General features: G+C 49.3%; 1 protein-coding gene across 1 annotated transcript in view; it reads left to right on the top strand.

Annotated features, from left to right (window-relative positions):
* LOC139376433 (SH3 and multiple ankyrin repeat domains protein 1-like) overlaps positions 1-13,362 on the top strand; it is a 35,996-nt gene extending 22,634 nt beyond the window's left edge. The window contains exons 16-27 of the mRNA XM_071119030.1: positions 3,260-3,342; positions 3,546-3,670; positions 3,954-4,092; positions 4,238-4,318; positions 4,692-4,700; positions 4,851-4,877; positions 4,980-5,036; positions 5,367-5,479; positions 7,957-8,059; positions 8,177-11,423; positions 11,526-12,431; positions 12,808-13,362. Coding sequence (XP_070975131.1) covers positions 3,260-3,342; positions 3,546-3,670; positions 3,954-4,092; positions 4,238-4,318; positions 4,692-4,700; positions 4,851-4,877; positions 4,980-5,036; positions 5,367-5,479; positions 7,957-8,059; positions 8,177-11,423; positions 11,526-12,431; positions 12,808-12,913 — 4,996 coding nt within the window. The 3' untranslated portion in view covers positions 12,914-13,362. The remainder of the gene's footprint in view (positions 1-3,259; positions 3,343-3,545; positions 3,671-3,953; positions 4,093-4,237; positions 4,319-4,691; positions 4,701-4,850; positions 4,878-4,979; positions 5,037-5,366; positions 5,480-7,956; positions 8,060-8,176; positions 11,424-11,525; positions 12,432-12,807) is intronic.
* Positions 13,363-16,138: the final 2,776 nt, after the last annotated feature.

The raw sequence follows: 16,138 nt of genomic DNA, 5'->3' as shown, positions 1-16,138 counted from the left end.
AAGCATCCCTTTTCTCTACCTCTTTTATGCTAAACCACCACTCTCTCTTTCCCTCCCCCTTCCCTTTTTCACATCCAGCGTTCTCTCCCTCCTCTCTCTTGCGCTCTCTCTCCTTGTCGCAGAGAACCATCTCTGTAGCTTTCCTTTTCTTTCTTTCACTCTCCCTCCCTCTCTACTCCTCTCTCTCTCTTTCGCACTGTCTTAAGCATGCAGGGTGTAGACGTGCTAGGCCAGCGCTCGCTCTCTCCTCTCTCTCTTCTCTCTTCTCCTCTCCTCCACTCTCGCGGCTCTCTCTGGCTGTGCTCTCGCTGGTAGAGCGAGAGGCGGAGGGAGAGGAGGGGGTGGAGGAGAGGAGGGGGGAAATGGCAATGGGGGGATGCGGAGAGAGAGATCTGTCTCTCTCTCTCTCCCTCTCTTCTTCGTGGCCGTCACTGGGCCCCAGAAACAGGAGCGTGTGGTTCATTTACAGGTAGCCGCTGTTTCCTCATTCATTGCCTGGCTATGGATGTGAGGAGAGGACAATGGAGAGAGGGGAGAGGTAGATGCAACAGAGAGGCCGTGGATTTGAAAGGCGGATTAATAAGCTATGTATTGTGTGTGTGTGTATTTGTATTGTGTGTATTTGTGTATTTGTGTGTGTGTGTGTGTGTATATATATATGTGTGTGTGTGTGTGTGTGTGTGTGTGTGTGTGTGTGTGTGTGTGTGTGTGTGTGTGTGTGTGTGTGTGTGTGTGTGTGTGTGTGTGTGTGTGTGTGTGTGTGTGTGTGTGTGTGTGTGTGTGTGTGTGTGTGAAATCCTCTTTTTCCAGTGTGTGTGTGTATTTGTGTGTGACGGAAGTGGCTACTGAATGGAGGCTCTGACTGCAGCATGTTTATCTCTGTTTCTCCCCTCTCATGTATTTCTGAGTGTAATCTGAGAGCACGCTGCAATGTCAGCTATATATTGCCATATCTCATAAACTGTGTGTTCCATCTGTGTTTGTACCACTAACATATAGGATGATAATTGTTTTATAGAAAGGGCGAGAGTGGACACATTAAGTGGTTTGTTTGTGATTTCCTTCATGTGAGTGTGTAAGTGGGTGTGAGCGCACAGGCACAGTGTGTGTCACTGTGGTTGAGTGTCGTTGTGGGAGTAGTTCATCTGTGTCGGTGTCCCTGAATTGTGTCTGCGTGTATGTCATTGTGTCTCATGGTTTAATTGTATGTATGTAAATGTAGAAGATGAGTATGTAAGTATGTATGCCTACAACGCTGCTTCTTCTGTACAATCCTGGAAGCTACAGAGGATGATTCAGGAATCAGAAGGGAGCGTACATGTAGGCTACTGTAATACTGTAGGCTACTGTAATAATGTAGGCTCCTGTAATACTATAGGCTCCTGTAATACTGTAGGCTACTGTAATACTGTAAGTTACTGTAATACTGTAGGCTACTGTAATACTGTAGGTTACTGTAATACTGTAGGCTCCTGTAATACTGTAGGCTACTGTAATACTGTAGGTTACTGTAATAATGTAGGCTACTGTAATACTGTAGGCTCCTGTAATACTGTAGGCTCCTGTAATATGTGAGTGTATACTGTGACCACTGTGAGTGTCACACTGGCCAGTGGTGAATTCATGTAACGTAGAAGCAGTCAATATGCACATATACATGTAACAGGAACGACGGGGGTTAAATGGTACAGACTATTTCAAAGAACCACGGTGTCATTCCTACACCTCTGTTGCCTTGGGGATAACATGATACAAACCAGCCATTTGAGCACACTGCTGCATGTAGATTTGTATCCTTTGAGAGGGAATGCACGAAGGAGACGGGATGAGAGAAAAGGAATGAAGTGTGAACAGCAGATGGATGGAAGGCGGCTTTTTGCGTTGGCGAAACCGTAACTTTGACAGTGTGGTGACACACAAGGGAAGGATGAAAGGGACAGTCCAAACTGTAGACCTCAGTATGAGAAGTTAACAGTGGTTTCTTCAGCTTTGTAATGGATCCCATGGACTGCCTGCTCACACCGAGTTCAGCAACTCCCAGAAAAGCAAAGACTCTCCTCCTCAGCCGTGTTGTACCTTGGTGGATTTGCACAGTCGATTGAAGGCATCAGTTTGAGTTTATCCGGGCATCTAATGCAGAAAAACGAAGCTCCGGAATAAAATACGGGGATTTCAACCCAACGGATTCAACCACAAGTCATACAGTGACTGAAGAGCCAGACATCCTAATGGAGTTGCAAAACAGCATGAATTGAGACCGGCCAGCTGTGTAAAATTGAGACCTTTAAATGAACGGAGATGGAGACCCTGTTGTTGTATATGGCTGTTAAGTCTGAGGTTACAGTATGCACTGAGCTCGTAAAACAGTGTGAATTGAGACCTTTAGATGAACGGAGATGGAGACCCTGTTGTTGTATATGGCTGTTAAGTCTGAGGTTACAGTATGCACTGAGCTCGTAAAACAGTGTGAATTGAGACCCGGCAGGCTTTACAGCGTGAATTGGAGACACTGTTGTTGTAGGACAGTATATGGCTACTGTGGAGTGAGGCTCCTGTATTCGCTGAGCTCTACATGAGGGAAAGCCGCTGTAAGGCAGCCATAAATCTGGCAAGCAACAGAAGTCCCAGACATGGCAATGGGGCAATGATCAACTCGTAACCCTGTGCCGTAAAACTAAAACTACCATATCATAACAACTGTCAACCATCAATGAAAGACAGCAAATGTCATTATGAAGAGCGACGACTAACTGCTACTCAAACATAGATCCCTATCTGTGCATCATCAAGTGGAGAAGTGGAATGAGAGCTAACCAAATTAGCTAGTGCAGTGAAAGCTTGAAGAAAGCGAATGCAGTATTACAGGTGTGTTTCTAAGTTCCCATTAACAGTGAAGTGTCTGTGCAGCATTTTTTATGTACATTCCCACGTGCTTCCTGGTGCTAGTCAGCGTTGTGCTGGATTATGGAGAGGTCTCTCCAGTACACTCCTCCTCGCCCATCATGACACCGACTCTACCCTGGTTTGACGAGTGTCTTTGTATGGTGGTGCTCTTTGTATGACATGCCTCAAGCCCCCCCATCTTTTGGTGCAGTGTGATTTCATAATGTGATGCAGTATAGCTGTCTCCCAGATTCAGAAATGCTTTATTTGCATGACAATGAGGCTTTCTGTTACTCAAGAAGTCATATAGCTTGCTCTCTCTTGCTCATTGCCCCCTCCCCTCTCCCTCCTTCCCTTCCTCCTTATTCTCTCTAAGTGACTACATCATTAAGGAGAAGACAGTGCTCCTGCAGAAGAAAGACAATGAGGGCTTTGGCTTTGTGCTTCGGGGAGCCAAAGGTGAGTGAGTGCCTCTCCTTCGAAATACCCCTGGATGTCTCCTATCTCCAGCTTCCACAGTCCTCTATCCTTCTATATATTTAACTTTCACCTCTCTCATTTCCTCTTACCCATTTCTTCCATCCTATCTCCCTGCCTCCACTTTAACACCATTGTATTACTTCTCTCCCTTATCCTCTTGTTCTTGACTTGTCTCTCTGCAGCCCAGACTCCTATAGAGGAGTTCACGCCGACCCCAGCATTCCCCGCGCTGCAGTACCTGGAGTCTGTGGATGAGGGCGGTGTGGCCTGGAGGGCTGGCCTAAGGATGGGGGACTTCCTTATTGAGGTATGGATCCCTGGAAAGGCTTGTCATTCTGAGAGTTTATGCAAGACTGGAAATCAACATGGGGTCAACTTTTGTACTGACTATCAAATTGTAGATGTTTTAATTTGTTTTGAGTTTGAACTCAAACAGTGCAGTAAGACAGTTTAGTCTTGTTGCCAGCCAGTGTTATAACTCTCTCTCTGTGTGTGTGTGTGTGTGTGTGTGTGTGTGTGTGTGTGTGTGTGTGTGTGTGTGTGTGTGTGTGTGTGTGTGTGTGTGTGTGTGTGTGTGTGTGTGTGTGTAGGTCAATGGTCACAATGTCGTGAAGGTGGGCCACAGGCAGGTGGTCAACATGATCAGACAAGGTGGCAACACTCTGATGGTCAAGGTTGTCATGGTGGCCCGCAACCCGGAGATGGAGGACACCAACCCCAGGAAGAAAGGTATACTTTTTAGTTTGTTCTGTGTAATTTATGCAATTCATGTTAATAGCATAGTAGTAAACAGTAATGATTGTTTGCAATGAGTGTATGTTTATAACACACTAGTCAGAAAGTAAGTGCGTGTTTGGTCCTTCTCCTTTGGCAGTCCCCCAGCAGGCTAAGAGGCTGACTCCTCCTGCCATTGCCCTGCGCTCCAAATCAATGACATTAGAGCTGGAAGACATGGGTAAGACAATTGAAGAAGGAGGGTTGAGAAGCATGAAAACCATGGAGAAAAGGAAAAGAAAAGGATTGATCACATTCTGACCCATAGAAAAAAAATGATTGAAAAAGTCCATGAAATATTAAGTGAGTTGATGCAGAGAGCCTTGGGGATTTAACTGGTATAGGTAAGGATAATTTTTCTATTTACCAATGGCTTGATGAGGAGGACTATACTATGGAGATACATGTCCTCTTTCAAGTGAATGTATGGAAATTTGCTCTGTATGGGAAAGATGAAGTCGTTCACATTCTGGAAACGCTACAGTGTGCAATGGCATAATATAACCTCTGCTCCATTTCTTCTTTTTCGGCTAAATCAAATGGATGACTAACAGTGGAGAAAGGTGGGAAAAGGTTGAGTTGTGTATCATCATTGTCATCATCAGTGTTAAAGTATGTACTGGGTTCATTCATGTTATTTTGTGATATTACAGCAGTCTCGGTATACTGTCATAGCATAATATGATTACCTTCTTTTCTCTAATATGCTGCAGCTGCCTCTCCATGGAAAAAGAAAGCAGGTGAATGTCTCGCTTATCATTACTTTCCTCAGCCCTTAAGCCCCCATTCAAAATCAGTCTGCGAGGGTCCTATGAATACACTGCCTCTGCCTCTCTTTCCAGAGTACGAGTCCTCCCAGGTGCCTGATAAGAAGAGGACAGTCTATCAAATGGCACTAAGTAAGATCTGACCCCTGTCCCCTTTTGTGTTTCAAGAGGCCGTCTTTGCTTTTAATATTCTTATGCTTTTGATCTCTCTCTCTCTCTCTCTCTCTCTCTCTCTCTCTCTCTCTCTCTCTCTCTCTCTCTCTCTCTCTCTCTCTCTCTCTCTCTCTCTCTCTCTCTCTCTCTCTCTCTCTCTCTCTCTCTCTCTCTCTCTCTCTCTCTCTCTCTCTCTCTCTCTCTCTCTCACACACACACACACACTCACACTCACACTCACACTCTCTCTCCCCCCATTTCTCCCTCTCTCTCACACATACATACGCACAAACTCTCTCTGTCTGTCAGATAAACTGGATGAGATCCTGGCAGCAGCTCAGCACACGATTGCGTCAGACGGACAGGGGCAGAGGGGTCACGGGGGGAAGAGAGAACGAACCAAGAGCATCGCCCCCAATGAGGTACTGCATCATTCTCAGCATTGTTAGTGCCACTGTTGTTAGTGCTTTCTTAAAACGGCATTGTTGGTTAAGGGTTTGTAAGTAAGCATTTCACTGTAAGGTCTGCACCTGTTTAATTCGTTGCATGTGACAAATGCAATTTGATTTGATTTGATTTTAATAAATTACATTTTTGATGGGAGGCTGTTGCAGAGGAGTGTAAAATGCTTATTTTAGGCTGGATCATGTGGATGAATTGTGTTGTATTGTTGTATTGTTTTAATTCTGTAATGTAATGATTGTTGCTGCCTTCTTTGCCAGGTCTCATATGAAAAAGAGACTCTGGGTCTCAATGGGCTTTTCCTGGTTAAATAAAGACTAAATAAAAAATAAATAAAAAATGCTCTACCATCAAATCAAATCAAATTTTATTGGTCACATAAACATGGTTAGCAGATGTTATTGCGAGTGTAGCGAAATGCTTGTGCTTCTAGTTCCGACAGTGCAGTAATATCTAACGTGTAATCTAACAATTCCACAACTACCTAATACACACAAATCTAAATGAGGAATGGAATACGAATATATACATATAAATATATGAATGAGCAATGACAGAGCGGCATAGGAAAGAAGCAATAGATGGTATAAAATACAGTATAACATATGAGATGAGTAATGCAAGATAAGTAAATTATTATTATACATTATTATACATTATTAAAGTGGCCGATGATTTCAAGTCTGTATGTAAGCAGCAGTCTCTGTGTTAGTGATGGCTGTTTAACAGTCTGATGACCTTGAGATAGAAGCTGTTCTTCAGTCTCTCGGTCCCTGCTTTGATGCACCTGTACTGACCTCGCCTTCTGGATGGTAGCGTGATGAACAGGCAGTGGCTCGGGTGGTTGTTGTCCTTGAGGATCTTTTTGGCCTTCCTGTGACATCAGGTGTTATAGGTGTCCTGCAGGGCAGGTAGTTTGCCCCCGGTGATGCGTTGTGCAGACCGCACCACCCTCTGGAGAGCCTTGCGGTTGTGGGCAGTGTAGTTGCCGTACTAGGAGGTGATACAGCCCGACAGGATGCTCTCAATTGTGCGTCTGTAAAAGTTTGTGAGGCTTTAAGGTGACAAGCCAAATTTCTTCAGCCTCCTGAGGTTGAAGAGGCGCTGTTGCGCCTTCACCACACTGTGTGGGTGGACCATTTCAGTTTGTTCGTCGATGTCGATCAGGGGGTGCTCCTCTTCTGTTTCCTGAAGTCCACGATCATCTCCTTTGTTTTGTTGACGTTGAGTGAGAGGTTGTTTTGCTGACACCACACTCCGAGTGCCCTCACCTCCTCCCTGTAAGCTATCTCGTCGATGTTGGTAATCAAGCCTACTACTGTTGTGTCGTTTGCAGACTTGATGATTGAGTTGGAGGCGTGCATGGCCACGCAGTCATGGGTGAATAGGGAGTACAGGCGGGGGAGGAGCACGCACCCTTGTGGGGCCCCAGTGTTGAGGATCTGCGAAGTGGCGATGTTGTTAAGAACCTTCACCACCTGGGGAGGCCAGTCAGGATGCCCAGGACCCAGTCGCACAGGGCGGGGTTGAGACCCAGGGCCTCAAGCTTAATGATGAGCTTGGAGGGTACTATGATGTTGAATTCTGAGCTATAGTCAATGAACAGCATTCTTACATAGGTATTCCTCTTGTCCAGATTGGATAGGGAAGTGTGCAGTGTTATGGCGATTGCATCGTCTGTGGACCTATTGGGGCGGTAAGCAAATTGAAGTGGGTCTAGTGTGACAGGTAAGGTGGAGGGGATATGATCCTTGACTAGCCTCTCGAAGCACTTCATGATGACAGAAGTGAGTGCTACGGGGCGATAGTAATTTAGTTCAGTTACCTTTGCCTTCTTGGGTACAGGAACAGTGGCGGCTATCTTGAAGCACGTAGGGACAGCAGACTGGGATACGGAGAGATTGAAACTGTCCATAAACACACCAGCCAGCTGGTCTGCGCATGCTCTGAGGACACGGCTAGGGATGCCATCTGGGCTCTGAGGACACGGCTAGGGATGCCGTCTGGGCTCTGAGGACACGGCTAGGGATGCCGTCTGGGCTCTGAGGACACGGCTAGGGATGCCGTCTGGGCTCTGAGGACACAGCTAGGGATGCCGTCTGGGCCGGCAGCCCGGCGAGGGTTAACACGTTTAAATGTCTTACCCACTTCGGCCACAGAGAAGGAGAGCCCACAGTCCTCGGTAGCGGGCCACGTACCATGACTGTACTTGCAGAACCTACTGACCCTAGAGATCATACCCTCAATTCAGGGACTGTGTCTGCAATGCTGGATGTGAAATAGACCTCACAGCCTAGGATATTAACTTATTGCTTTCTCTATATTGCGCTATATCACTTTTACTCTCAATGCAAGTGTAATGCGCCTTCACTTTTTCCCGTTCTCCGCATCTCTCCCTGTGTGTCTTTCTTCTTTGTGTGTCTTGCAATACATTAAGCCAAGTCATGACCAGTTGGTTGGTGTAATGCCGCCTGGCTTCAACCAGGGTCAGTATCCCCCCGGCCATCCGCATGGAGTAATGTTGCGACAGAAATCTATTGGTATGTCCTACCGATACAATTACTATGAAGGTTACTGTCAAAAAGCCACATTCTGAATGTTGTAAATTAACTTTCTTTTCCAACCAGATAGTCTGTGTAACAGTGTGCCCGTTTTAGGTGTGACGGAGGAGGAGAGGCAGTCCCTCCACACCCCGGCTATGAAACTGGCCCGTAGCCTGTCGGAGGACATCCCCCCTCCCCCCAGCACATCCGCCCCAGAACCCCCCTTGTCTGCTGGACCCCACACTGCTCGGAGGGGGGAGCAGTCTGCCCCCCAGCCACTGTCCTCCCAGGCCCAGGCCCACTACCAGGCCCTCTCCACCCAGCAACAAGCAGCGCATGATGCCCAGGCAGATTGGGACAGTCAACAGCACGGCATGACCACCACCCTCCAGAGAGGAGGAGGACAACACACAGGGGATCCCACGGAGGGGACGAGGAGAGGAGGGGGAAAAATGGGGGCATTGAGGAGGGGCTACAGTAGTGCTACTCCACCTACAAGCGCAGCTCCCACAACTCAACAGCAGCCTCAGCAGCAGCAAGTGGCGGCCCGGGAGAGGATCGGAGGGGCAAGCAGGGGAGGGGGAGTCAGGAAGGGCGGGAGGGGCCCTCTAGTGAAGCAGCCCACAGTGGAAGGTGGGCTCGGCAGGCACCACAGAGGGGGGCAAGGCCAGGGGGGTAAAAGCTCCGGGGCCAAAGAGAAGAGCTCCATCCCCATCCCCACCATCATCGTCAAGGCTCCATCCACCAGCAGTGGCAGTGGCCGCAGCAGCCAGGGCAGCAGCATGGATGCCGAGCAACCGCCTCCCGACATAGACGACCCTACCTCCCCCCCTGCCTCTCCCGACACCTCCACCACCCCCGGCCCGCCTTCCACCGTGGTCCCCTCACCACCCCAGCCCCCTGTCTCCTCCCCCATGACCCCTTCGACTGTCGCCCCCCAGCTGCCCCCTAACCTGGAGAACCTGGACTTCACCACCCAGTTCGGGGGGGCCTTCGTCGGGGCAGCGCGCCGGGACCGGGAACGTTTCCGTGACATGAGGAGGAAGAGTGCTTCCTTCTTCCTCTCGTCCGAAGAGGATGTCCAAGGGGAGGCGGGGGGAGGTGGAGGGGTATGGACCCAGCCCCTACAGGGGATGGGGATCGATGTCCCCACCCCCCGCCTCCGCCCTTCCAAGTCGATTGACGAGGGCATGTTCTCTAGGGACAATTACATACACTACGCCAGCAGTATGCCCCCTGCCTTTGGGCTACCTGAGTACCACTCCCCTGTGATGGGCCAGGATGGCCAGCCCAAGTCCGCTCCCTCCAACTACGGCCCAGGCACTCCAGCCACCACCTTCATCCACCCTCTGACTGGGAAAGTCCTGGACCCCTCGTCCCCCCTGGGCCTGGCGCTGGCTGCACGAGAGAGGGCCCTCAAGGATGACCGGAGGACCCGACGGGAGGAGCGGCACTTTGGCCGGCAGATGTCCAGCGTGGGGGTGTTCCCTACATCTCTCCCGTCTCCCATGCCATCCCTGTTTTCCACATCCATCACCACCACCTCACACGCCTCACTGAACCGCCCACAGTCACCCAGGATATTACGCTTGGGAGGGGGAGGAGAGAGAGTGGAGAGGGACCAGGCGGCTGGAGCCAGAGAGGGCCTCAGAGTTCGCTTTTCAGAGGACAGAACCAATCAGTACCAGACCCAATATTACCAACAGAGTCCAAGAGACAGGGAGCCACCTGGCCCACCCATGCAGCCGCCCGGCCCGCCGCCTCAGCCTGCACCACGCAGACCCTCGTTCCTGCAGATGGAGAGCAGTGCAAACGCTAGCTACATCCCCCAGTACACCCTCACCGCAGCCCCAGCACACCCACATGAAGGTGGGGGAGAGGGAGGAGTTGGAGGGGGACTGGGGCTCATGGTTCTTCCCCCACCTGCACCCTCGATAGATTTGGATGATGAGTTTGTCTTTGTTGACCCCCTGCCCCCTCCCTTGCAGTTCGCCAACGGCCAAGGCCAGCGAGAAATGCAGAGGGGATACCCTCAACAGCATCAACACTCAGCTCAACACGTCTCTTCCGCCATGCCACCCCCACCGCCCCCCCTCCCCTCTCCTAAAGTACCTCCACCAGGAGGCTTCCCCTCCAACGCCCCCCTCCCCTCCCCCCAGGCCGGGGACTCTGCCGCCTCCAGCCTCACATCCTACGACAGCGAGGTGGCCAACCTCACCCAGTCAGGTCTATCTCCCTCCCTTCCCTCACCCCAGATATTCCCCCCTTCCTCCACCACTACAGCCACCTCCATTTTACCCGCACCCGCACCCTCACTCCACAGACCCCAGCCCATGTCGCACACACACCCCTTCTTCAGTGACCCCACCGTACCAGTTAACCCCGCTAATATGGGTGCCCCTGCTCCCCAAATGACCTTAGCACAGTACCGTGGCCCGGCCACCCTCACTACAACTATGACCTACGCCACAACAACGACCATGACCGCCGCCGCCACTGCTACCACAGCCTCTGTGGTGTCGTCAGACTACAACGCGTCTCTGAAAGCCCCCAGAACCGCCATCAACACTGCAGGCAAGGCAGGCGACCACCACCCCTCCATGATGAAGACTGGAGACTGGCAGACAGAGACGGTGGTGGACTCTGGGATCGAGGAGCTGGACAGCCACAGCAGCGGCGACCAGCACCTGGAAATACTGGGAGTGAGTGAACTGACGGGTGAGAGAGGAGGAGGAGGAGGAGGAGGAGGAGGAGTGGAAGGGGACGGATGGGGTGGCGAGCACCCAGATCCTTATATGACCTACTCAGGCGGGAAAGAGTTTGAAGCACACCCCACCAAACACACGACCAAACCAACCGTGTATCCAAAGACGATGCAGTACAAAGAGGGCGGTATCAAGGACACAAGGGAAGCGTTGCGTCGACAGGTGAGCACCAACCCGCCCTACCAGAGCACCCCACCACACCCCCATAGACAGGCTAACCCAGAGGAGGAGGCCAGGAGAGGAGAGGGAGGAGCAGCGGATGAGAGGAAACAACGTAGACAGAGTCGACCCAAGATGGAGGACGGCTTCGGTTCCACCCTGGCTGCCTGTCTGGAGCGGCCCAACACCTTGGAGCCAAGGGGTTCAACCGAGGGGGTCGACCCGGGACAGGGCCTGGAGCGAGGTGAGGCCCAGAGGGACGGGATGTCTATTGAGGGGCGCAGGCTGCACTCGCCACTCTCGGGGATGAAGGCCAGCATCATCAACGAGCTGAGCTCCAAGCTTCAGCAGATGAGCAATAAGAGCACAGACGACTGGGGTCAGTCTGAGATGCGAGGTCAGAGTCCCATTAGTCTGAGGTCACCCACAATGCACAGGTGAGGCTGCTGAGGTTTAGTAAATTCTAACTGTTTTACTAAGTGGCTCCACGGCATTGTGTACTGAGCACAGTAACCCCTTTTACTTTCCTTATCTTTTAGATATTCTGGGGATTTCTCCGCCTCGTTTCAGAGCCCCCCCACAGCCCGCTCCACTTCCCCCTTACCCACCTCCTCCCCGCAGCATCGCCCGCCAATCCTCACCCCCAATCTCACCGCCACCCCCTCCGGCTCGCCCTCCCACCAGCCCACGCTGCAGCCCAACTGGACCCGCTCCCCCTCTCCCCAGATACCCACCTCCCCCTCTCACTTCTCCCACCCTCCTCTCTCCCCCACCTACTCACCCTATCCCACGTCACCCAAACACCGCACTAAGTATCGTGGAGCCAAGATTTTTGACTTCCAGTGTACTCCTGGTCCAGAGCTGAGGTCGTCTGTGTCACGCCGGCGCGCCCCCAGCCCCCTCATATACTCCACAGACCGCCCCAGCCCCGCCCCTCCCAGACCCTCCTCCCTCCCCATCCTCCCCAGCACCCATGTCTACAACACCCCCTTTGATTTCCCCTCACCCCTCACTCCTTCATCCCCAAGCCACACCCTAGGAGACTCTTACAACCCCTCCACACCGCCTCTCTTCCCCACATCCCCACAACCTCCCAGTGCCCTCCTGGTCTCCCGCTCCCTTTCACCCACCCAGTTCCTCTCCGGTGCCTCCTCGCCCTCCATGCACATGCCCCCCTCTCCGTCCTGTCTCAGCTATCCCCACCACACCCCTCCTCCCCCAGCCAAACCCTTTACCATCAAGCCCCTGTCCTACTGGACTAGGTGGGACGTGGCCGATTGGCTGGCCTACCTAAACCTGGGGGAGCACCGGGAGCGCTTTCTGGACAACGAGATTGACGGCTCCCACCTGCCCTCCCTCACCAAGGACGACTTCCTGGACCTGGGGGTGACGCGCGTCGGCCACCGCATGAACATCGAAAGAGCGCTGAAGACACTGACTGACAGGTGAGGAAGGAGCGGCATGGACAGAGTCAACGCACAGACAGAGGCTACATGTCAGCCAAGTGGCGAGTGGAAATACAGAGAGAGAAAAAGAAGGAAAGGATGGAGAAGGAAAGACAAGTGCCTCTTTCCTTCCCTGCGAGCCAGATGATTCCATCCCCTTCCCTTTTAGCATAAAGCATTTTTCCTTTGTTCATTTGATAAGTTATTCCATCTCTCTCTCTCTCTCTCTCTCTCTCTCTCTTTCTCTCTCTCTCTCTCTCTCTCTCTCTCTCTCTCTCTCTCTCTTTCTCTCCCATATTTAATTTACTACTTTCACTCCTTATTCATTTTCCATTCATTCTTATTTCTTGATTTACCCTCCTCCCTCTTTCCTCAGGCTCTTCTCTCCCATGCATGAGCCTAGCCCCTCCCCTGTGCTACAGACTGAGAGAGTGAAAGATGAGGTGACTCAGAGCTCAGAGAAAGACAGAGAAACAAACTGACTGAGATGAAAGCTAAAGAAGACCATTGGACACAAACAGACTGAGTTGGACCTCAGACAGGAAGCGATCGTGATGGACAAGGCTTAAACACGCCAAGAGAGATTTGGTATGAGTGGAATACAATTGTTTGGAATCTTTCTTGAGATGAACATTGATTACACATGTTGGTCAAAAGAGGGTAGAAACACTTACGACACACACTCATGTCTAAAACTATACAATTTACACACACTGTACAACTACTGATGAATAGGCTTTTAATTCACACATGGACACACACACATTTGACTGGTGATTCTCACACTCCATTTGCTGCCTGAGTTACAGTAAAAGGAGAAATGCTAACAAGAATCTTGAGATTGGAGTGCTGCTACCCATACAGAGAGGGTAAGCCCATGGATATACTAAAGGTGGTGGTGAAGTTCCTCTAATAAACAGTGAGGGCCATATTCAAACTTGTCCTGAGGTTCATACGCACACATTGACTTTACGCGTATTACATCATGGGATTGGAAGCTATGGTTGGAATGTATAAACTTCAGAATATGGTCATAATATGGAAAGGTACATTCATTGGTTTTGTACCAAGTGCTGATTGCAATCATTCATTTCAAATAGGTCAGGGTGTTATTGATATTTAATCATTCAAATGTGTGTTTAATGACAAATATTCTAAAATATACAAAACATATAGTCATAAAATGACATAATTATTATCATGGTTATTATCTTTACAAAGGCTGGCTGGAGTATGTCAGAGAGGGGCAAAGGGGAGTAAAATCTGGGTTTGTTTTTCCCTGAGACACTGCTATAAGGTGTCGACAGCCATGTTTCAGCGTTCGCTATGAACTCAAGTCTTTTTACATTACACAGCTTACCGGTCATTCATTCATGATGTTGATGTTTACGAGCAGAGCACATGTCCAGGGATGTGAGTGTCTTTGGTCTCGTACTCACACACACACAGGTGCAACAATCAAAAAGGGCTTATACCGTGCGTCTGTCAGTCTTTATGGTGTCTGGCTACCTTGGCCTTTTTCCTCTGAGTGTTTGTACGCGTACGAAGATCTGTTTGTCAGCCTGCCTTGTTACCCATGATCCTTTACCCACCCTCTGCCCCTCTCTCTTATGCCTTCTCCGCAACTCAACGGCAGTTTTCCAAACATTTGAAAACGTAGAGATGTATATTTTGCACCGGTTGACAATCCTAACTTTGCCCTATTTCATAAACTTTCTCAGATCCACATGTTTCAGAAAAAGACACACACACACACACACACACACAGACACACACACACACACACACACACACACACACACACACACACACACACACACACACACACACACACACACACACACACACACACACACACACACACACACACACACACACAGGCTCTTTTAGATACCTATTTGCTATTGCCTTCGGTGAAATGCATTGTAAGGTGAGGAATACACACAAACTTTTTACACATAATTTATAGGTCTATATCAGTGATGGGCAACTTTGATGGGGGTGGGGGCCACAAAATCTGAACTCATCATGAGGGGCTGCAGTGGCTTACGGGTCTGCGTACCCACATCCATACCTACACATGCAGTCAGAGCTAGCCCTAGCCTTTTTGGGACCTAAGTGACAAGTTTGCTGCAATTCTACACATTCGGCCATGATGGGGTGGAGAGAAAATGTAGCAATTGTATAACACATTTCATGCAATTCTACTCATTTTGCCATAGGGTGGAAAGAAATGTTTGCAGTTTTTAATATAATATCTGTGTGAGAGTAACTAAGAAAATCAATAGAAAATCAGTAATTCAAACATTATTACCACAAGTTTAGATATCTGGCTGGACTAACTTACCAATCTAAAACAATTTAGCTGACAAAGGGCTAATTGAGTGACTGTCAGTGACTGACCTACCAAAAGCAAAACCCTAACTCAGTCCCCCCCAATTATTTTCATTTTAATTTTAATGTTACAGTGCCAGTCAAAGGTTTGGACACACTTACTCATTCATGGGTTTTTCTTCTTTTTTGAAAAACTATTTTCTACATTGTAGAATAATAGTGAAGACATCAAAACGTAAACCAATAACACATATGGAATAATATAGTCACCAGAAAAGTGTTAAACAAATCAAAATAGATTTAGATTTTAGATTCTTCAAAGTAGCCACCCTTTGCCTTGATGACAGCTCTGCACCCTCTTGGAATTCTCTCAACCAGCTTCACCTGGAATGCTTTTCCAACAGTCTTTAAGGAGTTCCCACACATGCTGAGCACTTGTTGCCTGCTTTTCCTTCACTGTGCTGACCAACTCATCCCAAACCATCTCAATTGGGTTGAGGTTTGGTGATTGTGGAGGCCAGGTTATCTGATGCAGCACTCCATCACTCTCCTTCTTAGTCAAATAGTTAATTGTCCTGTTGAAAAACAAATTATAGTCCCACTAAGCGCAAACCAGATGGAATGGTGTATCGCTGCAGAATGCGGTGGTAGCTATGCTGGTTAAGTGTGCCTTGAATTCTAAATAAATCATTGACAGTGTCACCAGCAAAGCACCCCCACACCATCACACCTCCTCCTCCATGCTTCATGGTGGGAACCCCACATGTGGAGATCATCCGTTCACCTACTCTGCGTCTCACAAAGACATGCCGGTTGGAAACAAAAATCTCAAATTTGGACTAAGCACAGATTTCCAAAGGTCTAATGTCCATTGCTCGTTGCTTGGCCCAGGCAAGTCTCTTCCTCTTATTGGTTTCCTTTAGTAGTGGTTTCTTTGCAGCAATTCAACCATGAAGGCCTGATTCACACAGTCTCCGCTGAACAGTTGATGTTGAGATGTGTCGGTTACTTGAACTATGTGAAGCATTTATTTGGGCTGCAATTTCTGAGGCTGGTAACTCTAATGAATTGACCTTCTGCAGTAGAGGTAACTCTGGGTCTTCCTTTCCTGTGGCGGTCCACATGAGAGCCAGTTTCATCATAGGGCTTGGTGGTTTTTGCGACTGCACTTGAAGAAACGTTCAAAGTTCTTGGATTGTTCCGGATTGACTGACCTTCATGTCTTAAAGTAATGATGTACTATCGTTTCTCTTTGCTTATTTGGAGCTGTTCTTGCCATCATATGGACTTGATCTTTTACCATATAGGCCTGTCTTCTGTATACCATCCCTACCTTGTCACAACACAACTGATTGGCTCAAACACATTAAGAA

The sequence above is a fragment of the Oncorhynchus clarkii genome, chromosome 20, assembly GCF_045791955.1.
Source record: "Oncorhynchus clarkii lewisi isolate Uvic-CL-2024 chromosome 20, UVic_Ocla_1.0, whole genome shotgun sequence".
NCBI classification, from domain to species: Eukaryota; Metazoa; Chordata; class Actinopteri; order Salmoniformes; family Salmonidae; genus Oncorhynchus; species Oncorhynchus clarkii.
The sequence above is the reverse complement of the archived record's forward strand: the minus strand, read 5'-3'. Positions and strand labels throughout refer to the sequence as shown.